The sequence below is a fragment of the Poromitra crassiceps genome, assembly GCF_964638095.1.
Source record: "Poromitra crassiceps genome assembly, chromosome: 14".
NCBI classification, from domain to species: Eukaryota; Metazoa; Chordata; class Actinopteri; order Beryciformes; family Melamphaidae; genus Poromitra; species Poromitra crassiceps.
In genome coordinates this window covers 6708003-6720502 of record NC_139633.1, presented here as the reverse complement: position 1 = coordinate 6720502, position 12500 = coordinate 6708003, and the positions used below count along the sequence as shown (strand labels likewise).

At 47.0% G+C, this 12500-nt stretch overlaps 1 protein-coding gene across 3 annotated transcripts in view; it reads left to right on the top strand.

The window, feature by feature from the left end:
* Positions 1–12500, top strand: part of slc30a6 (solute carrier family 30 member 6) — a gene marked incomplete at its 5' end in the record, with an annotated part of 89939 nt that overhangs the window by 65404 nt on the left and 12035 nt on the right. For all 3 annotated transcript variants that reach the window (XM_083650458.1, XM_083650460.1, XM_083650459.1), the window contains one exon: positions 2378–2426. In XM_083650458.1, coding sequence (XP_083506584.1) covers positions 2378–2426 — 49 coding nt within the window. The remainder of the gene's footprint in view (positions 1–2377; positions 2427–12500) is intronic.

Here is a 12500-nt window from a genome sequence, read left to right as displayed (position 1 = left end):
CTTGACAGAGTCGCTCACGGCCGCAGAGGGTCCGCGCAGAAAAATAGAAATCGAGGCTATCCTGGTTTTCCGGCCAATTGGCCTCGAAATATCGATTCTGTAAAAATATCTAAATTTGTTTACTGTGTACTGTATCAACGGTTCGGTATTGGAAGTTCCCAAAGTTCGGTACCATCACTAACTGGTCGTTGTTGTGCTTTTGAAATGAAGTTGCGGGATTCCTCGTCTAATTAACGTTACACGCGACGCAACAAATAAACAAACTAGGGCTGTCAGCGTTAACGCGTTAATCGCGCGTTAACGCGTGCCGATCATAACGCGTTATTTTGTTTTAATCGCGTTAATCGCATGCCGCTATTTTGTCCCTTCGCGCACCCGTACTTGTAGTCAAGCAGTTTGGTTTCCTGTCTCCTGCTTGTGCAGGCGAGAACGACAGCAATACGCTTTTAAATGGCTCGTTTTACTTCCCAAATGGCACAGTGGATAAGTCGAGAGCCGTAGTTTGCGCCTTGTGTAAAACGGAATTAAAATATCACCGAAGTATCGAGTTTGAGGCGAGCGATCACCTAAAAGTAGCTAGCGGCCAGCTAGCAGCCAGCTAGTTAGCGCGAGACTCGTCACTCATTCTTCCTTCAGAGTCTCGGATGCGCGGGTCCTCTAACCACTGGGAGGTCGGCTCCAATGGCTTCACGTGATATACACGTTATCAATACACAGTTTCCAATACCGAGCCATTATTCACATGGAAGTGCCAAAGTTTTTAGCTGAGATACAGCCTTCTTCGGCTGTGTCATTTTGGGTTTCGACTGCTCCACAGCGCCGCCGCCGGAAGTATCGGTTCTGGAGCGTTCTGGAGTGTTTACAATTATTGTGCATTTATTTTCTATTCAAGATGCATTTTGTAGACATTTTGTGACCTCCTGTCTACATTGCACTTCTATTGAATTGAAAATAAATCTAAAATTCAAGATCACAAAGTACATTTCTTTGCATTTATTTGATTCCCAATCACGACACACTGGTAATAATGATTAATATCTAATTAAAAATGCTTTGCAATGCAAAATATAGCATTTTAAACATGCGATACAAAGATGCGATTAATCGCGATTAATTATAATTAATCGCACGATTAATCGCGATTAAGAAAATTAATCGTTTGACAGCCCTAAAACAAACACACATTTCCCAGTGTCTCTGCCATCACACTGGACATCAACAGTAGCGGGAGACGTCTCCCCTTTCAGCAAATATACATGAATGTTATGCCTAAGGAACATGAACATCTTACCGAGAGGCAGAGAGCTAAGCTAAGTAGCTAACAGCTGAGCTAAGTAGGCTATAACTAGCGTGTGCCGATCTGAAAAGCATGTAAACAGCGGTGAGATTAGTGAGAGAGTCGGTGAAAGGAGGAGAGACCCGCGAGTGCTTGTGCAGAACTAGTGCATGTTGTGTACAGCGGGTAATGAGCCGCTGTTATGAAGATTAAAGCGATATTCACGGAGCTGAGAGCAGGTTGAGAGCAGACAGACAAACTCGCATTTGCATCCTCTCTCCAGCCTCCTGCACATGACGCGTTCAGGAGCCGTCGGGAAAGCGTGACATCTGTAATGTGTCACAACAAAATAAATAACCTGGGTTACCCTTAGGCGGCGTTCACACCCAAAGCGCTTTTTTCAGTCAGAACGCTATGAAAAGCATGTTGAGAGCGCTTCCATTGTGCACAAAACACAGCGCACGGAGCGTTTTTTTTGTGCTCCGTTTGTTTTCTCTTTGTATCCTTCATCAGAATGCTGCCCTGCTTCTGCTTTCTACAAACAGCTTGCTTCCAAAAATACAAGGGGCCATAATGTCTTACGGCCAGGGCAAGGGCCAGGGCAAGGGTTATCTTTGCTAGTTTCTAGCACTCAAAATCCCACTTTTTTTCTTTTAATGAACACTGGCTCAGTACATCAAAGGACGTGTTTCAGCGAGCCAGTGTAATTACAAGGGGGAAAAAAGGGAGATTTTTCGAGTGCTAGAAACTAGCAAAGATCACCCTTGCCCTGGCACTGGGCATAAGATAAGGGCACCTGCTCTCATACAGACTTGATAGCACAAATGTAAACAGACCATGTGAAACGGTCAGTGCCGTGGATACCCTGCAGTGCGGCCACGACGCCCCCTCTAAGATCAACTCTCCACACCAGCTGTTTGGCCCTGCTTTGAGCCTCTGGCTTGGGCAGATGAAACGCATGAAAATGATCTTTAGCAGGTTATCCGGAAATGAATGGCCCTCGCGGAGGCAACACGCATTAACCCAAGTTACATACAATTTGATATGTATATATATAAACATGTATTCATCCCCCCCCCCTCCCCCTCTCTCTCTCTCCAGCGGCCAGTAGCAGTTGGCTTCAGGAACACGTAGCAGACCTGAGTCGGAGGTAAGAACATCTACTCAGTCAGTCCGCTCCGCTGGCTCAGAGGTGAGCTGCAGTGTTTCCCACACAGGAGGCACAAACTCAAAAGTGGGTCTGTGTGTAGAAATGGATGTGTAACGGTCCTGATGTGGCATCACGTCATGTGGAGACAACGGAGCAGCAGACTGGACTCAGACGCTGTGCGAGCTCGCTCTGACGTCTATGGGTCTGATGACCATTAGGGCCATGTTCACATTACAGGCAAATCCAACGCATCACCTTCAAACTCCTCCTCCTGGTCTACAAGGCGGTCAACCACACTGGTCCCATCTACCTTCAGGAACTCCTCCCCCCCAAGCCCCCCTCCCGGTCACTCAGATCCGACACCCTCAACCTGCTTGTTGTCCCCCGCACCAAGCTGGCAACCATGGGTGACCGAGCCTTCTCCACTCTGGGGCCACGCCTGTGGAACCAGCTCCCAGGAACTGTTCGGGCCTCTGAATCCCTCGCTGTTTTTAAAACGAACCTTAACACATTGAGTGCCAGCCATGTTTTCATTCCTGTAGGTAAGTTGTGCCAGGGGTGTTTTTGACGATTCTGGCTCATTTTAGAACAGCCGAGGATTCTTTTCTGTTAAGAATTCATGAACACCAATCATCTAAAAATAACTAATAGAATGTGTGCTTTCTCTGTCTAAAAGAGTTAGTTTGCAGAGTTAGTAGTTATGTAGATATTAGCCGTTGAGTACAGCATGGTTTCAGCGTCTGGAAATTTATTCAGAGATAAATGGCTTTTTGTGAAACAGTCACTTTAACCATTCATTTTTGGCATCAGTAAGACCGTCAGACATTCTAAACAATAGTTTTGAACAGTAATTTCCTCCATAACAACAGGAAACACCCCTCTCATTCAAACTCCTCCCTCCGTGTGTCTTCTCCTCCTTCCTCCTGGCTCTAACAGCGGGCGTGTCAGAAGCGCGTTGCTGCTGCCTGCCTGCCTGTCTGTCGGGCAAGACGAGTCTGAAATGGATTACTGTAAAATCGCGTCGCCATTTCCTTGAATGGCTTGCTCCCGCGGTGTGTGTGTGTGTGTGTGTGTGTGTGTGTGTGTGTGTGTGTGTGTGTGTGTGTTCGCGCGTTGCTCTGGGGGGAGGGGATCTCTGTCCGTTCTGTGTGTGTGTCTCCGGGCTTCTGACTGTAAAATCGCCAAGCCATTTCCGCGGGAGGCGGCTGCTTTTGGTCCCGTGGCTTTTGGGTCCCGTGGCTGTGGCTTCTCTCTGTCTCTGTCGCCACTTAGTGGTCGGTAAAATAGATTACACACATGCTCTTGCTCCAAATAGTTATCTCGAAGATGTAAAAGGGGTTGATTGATGTCCCACCGTCAAAAAAAAAAAATGTTTATGTAAGACGAGTTAGCTCGTCCTTGGCACTCAAGCGCTGGATTATGTAAGACGAGTTAGGTCGTCTATGGCACTTAATGAGTTAAAACCCACCTGTTCCGCTCTGCGTTTTACTAGCTCTGCGTTTTTTAGCTGTTTTTAGCTTGTTTTTATCTTGTCTTTTATCTACTGTAAAGCACCTTGAGATTTGTTTTACATTTTAAAGTGTGCTATATAAATTAAAGCCATTATTATTATTATAAATCCGATTTGCTGCTAAAGTCATTAATCATCATCATTATCTCAATTGGTTTCCCAAATCTGATTTGGGAGTGTGTCCGCACTGCCACAAATCTGATTTGGGCAAGTGTTCCAAGTCGGATCTGCGTGTCAGCAACAAGCTCTGAAGGTGCTTTCCAATGCAGAAGCACAAGAAATCGCCATCATCTCTCGCCATCCAAACAATCGCGCTCCTGCAAAAAGACACTCTCAAATCTGATTTGGGTGATCAGCACGTCCACACTCAAGTCAAATCAGTCGAAAGCAGATTGGAAACTACCTCCATATGTGGTTTGGGACAAGTGACACAAATCAGACTTGGAGCGTCCAGACTCATAAAACCAATCTGGATAGAATCATTAATAGGTCACTAAAGTTCACAAATCAGATGTGGCCTCCTAGTCTGAACATGGCCTTCGACTCTGGGTTTCTGGTGTCGCCAGTGGACATGCAGGTCAATACTTCCTCTTCCATGCACCCATCGTTGTGTACAGTCCGATTGGCAACTTGAGATTGACACTTTGGAAGCCATGTGTTTCCTTTATTACACGAGTTGAACGTTTCCCACTCGATACACAAACATTGATACTTTTTTGTAGATGTTTCAGGTCCAGATGACATTTCTGCTAATGTCTAGAAACAGATCATCTCCCATATGAGATGAGATGTTGTATCTCAACTCTGACTCCAGTCTCACGTTTCAAGTTGCTTATGGAACTGTAAACCATGAGCGTCCAGCGCACAGAAGAGGAAGTCTTCGCCCGCGTGTCCACTCGCTACACCGGAAACCGCCAGGTCACTATTGGCTGTCGCCCCCCACAAGATTATCGGAGTCAGACCGATACGCAACGGGTTCCGAGTAGGGATGCAAATTGTAAGCACGTTCCTGAATCGATCACCGTTAACGATCGATCAATCGATAAAAAAGAATTCCCTTCAATCGGGGATCTCTGTAGTTTCGGCTTCCTCAGAGTTTCTGTTACCGCGATGCCTGCTCAACTGCAGTGACGTAACCTTGGCTGTGACGTCCACTCCAAATGCGTCGATAAAAACGTAGAAGCCGAGATACATTAAACACATTTGTGTCGGCTTTGAGTCGCAGGCGCTGCAGAAAGGTGGCTACAACTCACTGTAAACTCCATCCCTTCATCCATCTCTCTCTCTCTCTGCATACCCTGTTCTGTCCATCCTCCTCTCTCTCTACTCCCCTTCTTCCATCTTTTATTCTCTCTCTTTCGTTTTCTCTCTCTGTCTCTCTCTCCCACTCCCCCCTTCATCAGCAGATCTCAATCTAAGGTAAAAAAGAGGAAGGGATCCACTTACACTGACTCAACACACACTTCCTCGTCTCCTTAGGGCGGCAGAATTGCCCATCGTGTGTGTGTCTGTGTGTGTGTGTGTGTGTGTGTGTGTGTGTGTGTGTGTGCGTGTGTGTGTGTGTGTGTGTGTGTGTGTGTTGTGTGTGCGCGCGTGCGCGTGTTGTGAACGGGTGTATCTAGGTGTGTGTGTGTTTGCGCGCGAGTGTTGTGAACGGTTATATGTGGTTGTGTGGGTAAAGGTGTGTGTCTACATTCACATGCACATATGGCCTTCCTGTGAGGTCAGAGGTCACCCTCGGGCAGCGTGGTAGGCACGGGGCCGTGGGGTCAGGTGAGGTCAGGCGGGGGGCGGGGCTTAGGAGCGGCTGCGGGGAAGCAGATTGGCTCATTGATTGAGTTTCTCAGAACCGCTGTAAGATCAGCTTTCTTATTGTTTCCCAAGAATACAGTGACAAGTGACCCCCGCCCACGCGCACACACAAACACACTTCCCTCAGAGACACACACACACACACACACACACACACACGCACGCGCGCGCGCACACACACACTTTCCTCAGACACACACACAAACACACTTCCCTCAGACACACACACACACTTCCCTCAGGCACACACACACACCAGTGAACTATCATTTTTATGTTAGAAGTGTCAGCAATAGCTACAAAATATCTCAAACAGATTTCTCCTTTAATAATTTATTGTTTGCTGAAACTCTATTTTGGAGGGTAAAGGGACATTTGGCGGTCTTCCACTGCGCTACCAGCTCAAATCAACTCCATTTTAGTACACCTTATACCACTTGCACTGCAGATAGTATCCCCTCAATGTCTCAATGTGCCCCCCCCCCCCCCACACACACACACACACACACACACAAAATGACTCGCTTGGTTTGGTTCTTAGCGCAACACAATCTCATAAACATAATGTGAACATTCATATTTTTTATAATGCGCCAGGTTAAGAGGGTTCCATTACAGTATTACTGTAGTTACCGTAAATTCCGGACTATAAGACGCACCGGTCTATAAGCCGCACCTTCAAAGGTGACTATTTTTTTCTTCTATAAGCCGCACCGGTCTATAAGCCGCGGGTGTTTTGATGTTTAATTACCATATGTAAGGCTTCGTGCACAGAGGGGATTGTCGGGAAGATGGCTGTTTGGGGAAGCTCCCATTTATTAACATTTCAACAAAACAAAAGTCAGGTCACTAATCCCCAGACAAAATCACACATTGTGGTATTTTTTGTTTTTTTTACAGTGCACACAGTGTCCGCGGTGTGGTGAAAAGAGGGCAAGAGAGGAAATTAAAACAGAAGTGGATTTATAGTTAGAAAGAGTGCTAAAGAAGAGAGAATTCCGTTTTTTATTTTTTTATTTTAGTTACTCACAGTACTATTGACCAGTCCAACTCAAAAGATATTCGGCAGTTTCACTTTGAGCTCTTGTTCCGCCGCTGGGCACACAGTGTCCGCGGTGTGGTGAAAAGAGGGCAAGAGAGGAAATTAAAACAGAAGTGGATTTATAGTTAGAAAGAGTGCTAAAGATAGTCCGGTCTGGTTATGACGAGTCTCGCTGGGTACAGTACGCCAAAGCGATATCCATTGACTCGATGATGCTGTTGTATGTTGCGCGTTTCTGTTGCACCAACGCGGAGAGGTCCTGCCGACGAAAAAGCGCGTACCCTCCCAAGTGAGGGGCTTCTTCCCCGCAGCCTGGAGGATGAGTTGACGGTCGGGCCAGCGGAGTAGGCAGATGAAGATGGCCCTCGGTGGCAGGCCGGGGTCTGGACGTGGCCGAGGCGCCCGGTGTGCCCTGTCCACCTCTGGTGGTTTCTCGCCTTCCTTCAGGTCCAGGATGTAACACAGGATTTTGCCACAAAAGCGTCCATGTCACCAATCTCAGCTCCTCTTTTACATTGATCAGGCGAATGTTATTTCTTTTACTCCTGCTGATTAAGTCATCAACCTGCGTGTGCAGGGTTTCGATTTTGCATTTTATCCATTTTCGGACTCACTGTGTTGTTTTTGTCCTCCAGTGCGCGGATGCGCTTTTCCGCTTTTCCGCATTATAAACTCTGTTCACGGTTGCCTTAGTTTCTTTAGTGAGTGAGTGGATGGACTTCTGCACGTTTTCAAACTTGTTTTCAAGCTGCTCAAAACCTCTGAGCGATGTCGGACTTAATCGATAGTGTTTCACGGAGTAAAAGTTTAGCCCAAGCGTGTATCTCCAGCCTCCAGCAGGTGAGTCATTTCCTCATTCATGGCGTGATTGCTTCGTCTTTTTCTTTCTGCTTACCTGTGTTGTGTTATGTTATGTTATGTTATGTTATGTTGTTAAAAGAGGGCAAGAGAGGAAATTAAAACAGAAGTGGATTTATAGTTAGAAAGAGTGCTAAAAAAGAGAGATTTTTTTTTTTTTTTTGGAAAAAATCCATAGATAAGACGCACCGTTATATAAGCCGCAGGGGGCAAAAAAGGCCAAAAAACGGGGAAAAAGCCGCGGCTTATAGTCCGGAATTTACGGTACTTGAAAATCAATTTCATATCCAAGCAAAATTGGTATTGTAAATCTAATATCGATATCGAATCGAATCAGGACATCAGTGTGGCGATACCCAGCTCTACACACACAACTGGTCGTCATAGCGATGCCGTGCCGCCTCATGAAGCTGCCGCGACGCCATCTTTCAACCCACAGGCCAGCGATGGTGCATATGGAAGGGAGGGCGTTCTGGATTCTCGCTGTGGTTTTGCGGGCAGCGATGGTGGATATGAAGGGAGGGCGTTCTGGATTCTCGCTGTGGTTTTGCAGGCAGCGATGGTGGATATGAAGGGAGGGCGTTCTGGATTCTCGCTGTGGTTTTGCAGGCAGCGATGGTGGATATGAAGGGAGGGCGTTCTGGATTCTCGCTGTGGTTTTGCAGGCAGCGATGGTGGATATGGAAGTGAGGGCGTTCTGGATTCTCGCTGTGTGGTTTTGCAGGCAGCGATGGTGGATATGGAAGTGAGGGCGTTCTGGATTCTCGCTGTGTGGTTTTGCAGGCAGCGATGGTGGATATGAAGGGAGGGCGTTCTGGATTCTCGCTGTGGTTTTGCAGGCAGCGATGGTGGATATGAAGGGAGGGCGTTCTGGATTCTCGCTGTGTGGTTTTGCGGGCAGCGATGGTGGATATGGAAGTGAGGGCGTTCTGGATTCTCGCTGTGTGGTTTTGCAGGCAGCGATGGTGGATATGGAAGTGAGGGCGTTCTGGATTCTCGCTGTGTGGTTTTGCAGGCAGCGATGGTGGATATGGAAGGGAGGGCGTTCTGGATTCTCGCTGTGTGGTTTTGCAGGCAGCGATGGTGGATATGGAAGGGAGGGCGTTCTGGATTCTCGCTGTGTGGTTTTGCAGGCAGCGATGGTGGATATGAAGGGAGGGCGTTCTGGATTCTCGCTGTGTGGTTTTGCAGGCAGCGATGGTGGATATGGAAGGGAGGGCGTTCTGGATTCTCGCTGTGTGGTTTTGCAGGCAGCGATGGTGGATATGGAAGGGAGGGCGTTCTGGATTCTCGCTGTGTGGTTTTGCAGGCAGCGATGGTGGATATGAAGGGAGGGCGTTCTGGATTCTCGCTGTGGTTTTGCAGGCAGCGATGGTGGATATGGAAGGGAGGGCGTTCTGGATTCTCGCTGTGGTTTTGCAGGCAGCGATGGTGGATATGGAAGGGAGGGCGTTCTGGATTCTCGCTGTGGTTTTGCAGGCAGCGATGGTGGATATGGAAGGGAGGGCGTTCTGGATTCTCGCTGTGGTTTTGCAGGCAGCGATGGTGGATATGAAGGGAGGGCGTTCTGGATTCTCGCTGTGTGGTTTTGCGGGCTGCCATTTAACAGTAGTACAAATTACAAGTAGTACAATTGCGGTAGAAAGAAGTAGTCGGTCTAAAGAATTGCAGCGCTGCAGTACTGTATACTGTATTATTACTTTACGTATTACTCGCTGCCAACAGCAATTTGTTACACTACTTGTTATATTACTACTTCTTACTATATACTAGTATATAGTATATTAGTATATTGCTATACTACTATATTACATTACAAGCAAAACACTAATGAGGGTTTCCAACTTCCAATCATGGAACTTCCAGTGTTTTGCTTGCACCTGTGTCTACCCTGCCTTTTCGACACAAAATGGCCCCCGTGAAAAGGGTCTATTGCATCTATCTATCTATCTAACTTTATTTATTTATTTATTTATTTATTTATTTATTTATTTATTTATTTATTTATTTATTTATTTATTTATTTATTTATTTATTTGTATTAGAGGTTTGTAGACGAGAGCAGAGAGGTCATTTTAGAGAAATCTCTCCTGAAATTCATTCTGAAATTCAAATGGGACATCTTGAAAGCCTTGTTGTGTGACACAACCCCCTGACCTGGGTTCATTCAAGGGTCAAAGGTCACAGGTACCTGCACCCCCAGCTCTGATATCACAGTGATCCATTTGTAAGACTATCTCTGTAGCTATGTGCTCCTTTCACCTCCTCCAGATGTGACTACATGCTCCTGCCCTGAGGTCCCCGTCACACACACATACACACACACACACACACACACACACACACACACACACCCACCTCCATACAGTATGTGATGAATGGCCCTCCTTGTTAGTGTGAATAATAGATGCCAGCTTGGCTTTTAGTTTCAGGTTTAAGTGTTGAGATCGTCTTCCACCTCATTCTGTCTTCTCTGCTGTCTCGTGCGCTCTCTCATCCACACACACACACATGCACACACACACACACACACACACACACACACACACACACAAACAATCCTAACAGAAGGTTGAGTAACACACTTGTGTTGAATCACAAGGGCCAGTGTTAGTTAAAGCCGAGTCCAACTCCCACGGGGGGAGGGGGGTCCACTAGTAATAATAATAATATCATCATCATCTTTATCATTTATTTATTCATTTATTTTATTTGTCACTTTAGTAACAGAAGCAATTAACACTAATGTCACCATTGCAAGCTTGATTGCATCTGGTGTATTTTACTTCCAGGCTTAAAGAAGTAGTTCACCCAAAAATGAAAATGAGTTGTGCTGCTGGCAAGCGCCACTCTCCAATTCGGCATAGAATTCACGGAGAAGTTACTCTTAACATGGTGAGTCGCCTGATAATCCCACACTTCTTCTTCCATTCGAACTGCATGGGGTTTGCATTTTTTTCCTTTGCTTTATTGTAAGGGAGGAGTTCCGGGAAGATCCGGCGGGTTGTAAGACCGCCGATCTGGACTCATACTTCCCGGCGAAACCCGGCCCAGAACTCATTTCAATGAAGAGCGTCTCTTGATAATCCGTGCTGAACACGGGTGCTGGTGCGAAGAGGAGAGTTGATTGAGGGCCCGCAGAGGGCCTGTCTGATTCTGCTTTGATAGCTGGTGTTGGCCCAGGAGTGCTGGTCAGACCACTGGACGCAGTTGCGCTCCCTGGTGCCGGATGTGGTTGGGGAGCATCTTGCTGTTGACTGTTGCACCCGATTCCATTCGGTGGAGCGCTAGAGGAATCCGAGTGAGCGCACTGCTTGTTCCGTTTGGACATCGTAGTTGCATTGGGTGGGACAGTCAACAGTAACTCGTTGGGAAGATCCGACTGGTCGTAAGGCAGCCGATCTGACATGATTTATGATGTCACCTGTGACATCATCGGCTCGTTGCTCATTGCATGAGCTCCCTCCACTCACAGGTGGCTGGGATCATCCGACTGGGCGGATCTGACTTCAACATCTGTAGGAAGATCGGTGACTCGTTATCGTTAGCCGACGCTCGCCCCCGACAGGACACAGAGGGGACCTGACATCAGTGATGATGTCATCGACAAATCGTGATGACATCATCATGGCAGCGGATGATGACATCCCGGTGAGGTCACACGCATCTGACCTCAGATGCCGAAATTGCCGGATTTGATCCGGTGGCCTCCGAGGGATGAGACGACAGTTTGTAAATGGCAACAGTTTTATCCACTGCACTACCGTCGCTCATCCCCTTTCTATAGCACCTTGACTGGAACCTTCTTAACAGTTAAACATTCGCACACTGCATTTATTGCATTGACCTCCATACACCAACTTTTCCACGTCCCTCAAGCGTAAAAAAGTGTTTGCGTTATTTCGTGTGTTTTTGTGTTTTTCAAATTTTGCAGCACTTCCACTCAGGTTTTTTAAAGCGCAAATTGAAAGTGCACATTAAACAGGTGGATGGAAACCCACCTGTGTGTAGACCTTCATGCATGCGTTGTTGTGTGCACATAATCTGCATGTATGTGTTCTGCATGCTGCATGTGTATAATGTGCATTTGCGTGTGTGTGTGTGTGTGTTGTCCTCACTTAACCCCAGCAGGGTCTGGGGGCCAACTGGGTTATATAAGCCTGCTGCTCTGTTAGCCTCACCAGCGAGAAGGGGGTGGGTGGGTGGGTGGGTGGGTGTGTGTGTGTGCGTGTGAGTGTGTGTGTGTGTGTGTGTGTGTGTGAGTGAGTGAGTGAGTGAGTGAGTGAGTGTGTGTGTGTGTGTGCGTGTGTGTGCGTGTGCCATCCCAGAAGGTAGCATCTCGCTGGGTTCCCTTGTCTGGAAGTCAATGGGTTTTTTGAATGGGTTTTTGGTTAGATGGCTGAAATAAGCTCTGTGGTTCACAAACGTTTATGATACTTGGAGGTTTAGTTCAGCAGGATCATCTTCACAAATGAACACCACATGCAGGATGTCTCTGTTGTTTTCCCAACCCAGTTTAGAAGAAAGCACACCCACTTCCGTATGAGCAAAACCTCCGATTTCAAAATAAGGGCGGCTCGTTTGGAAACGATCTCTTAAATGACGGAAATGGTTCACGGAAATGTGCTTCTGAAAAACATTTGAGGCGAGTTTGAAAGGGGAGGCTTTGGCCGAGGCCTTCGTCATACAAGAGTGTCCGCGGTTTCATCTAAACTCTGTTTGGGAAACGAGAGACGCCTCCAGGATCTTTCAGCACAGCTTCACTTGACTACAGCGTTTCTTCTTGACGTCAAACCAGCAGATGACGGGACAGGTTGAGACTGATCTTTTCCACATGAAAAGTCCTCAACAA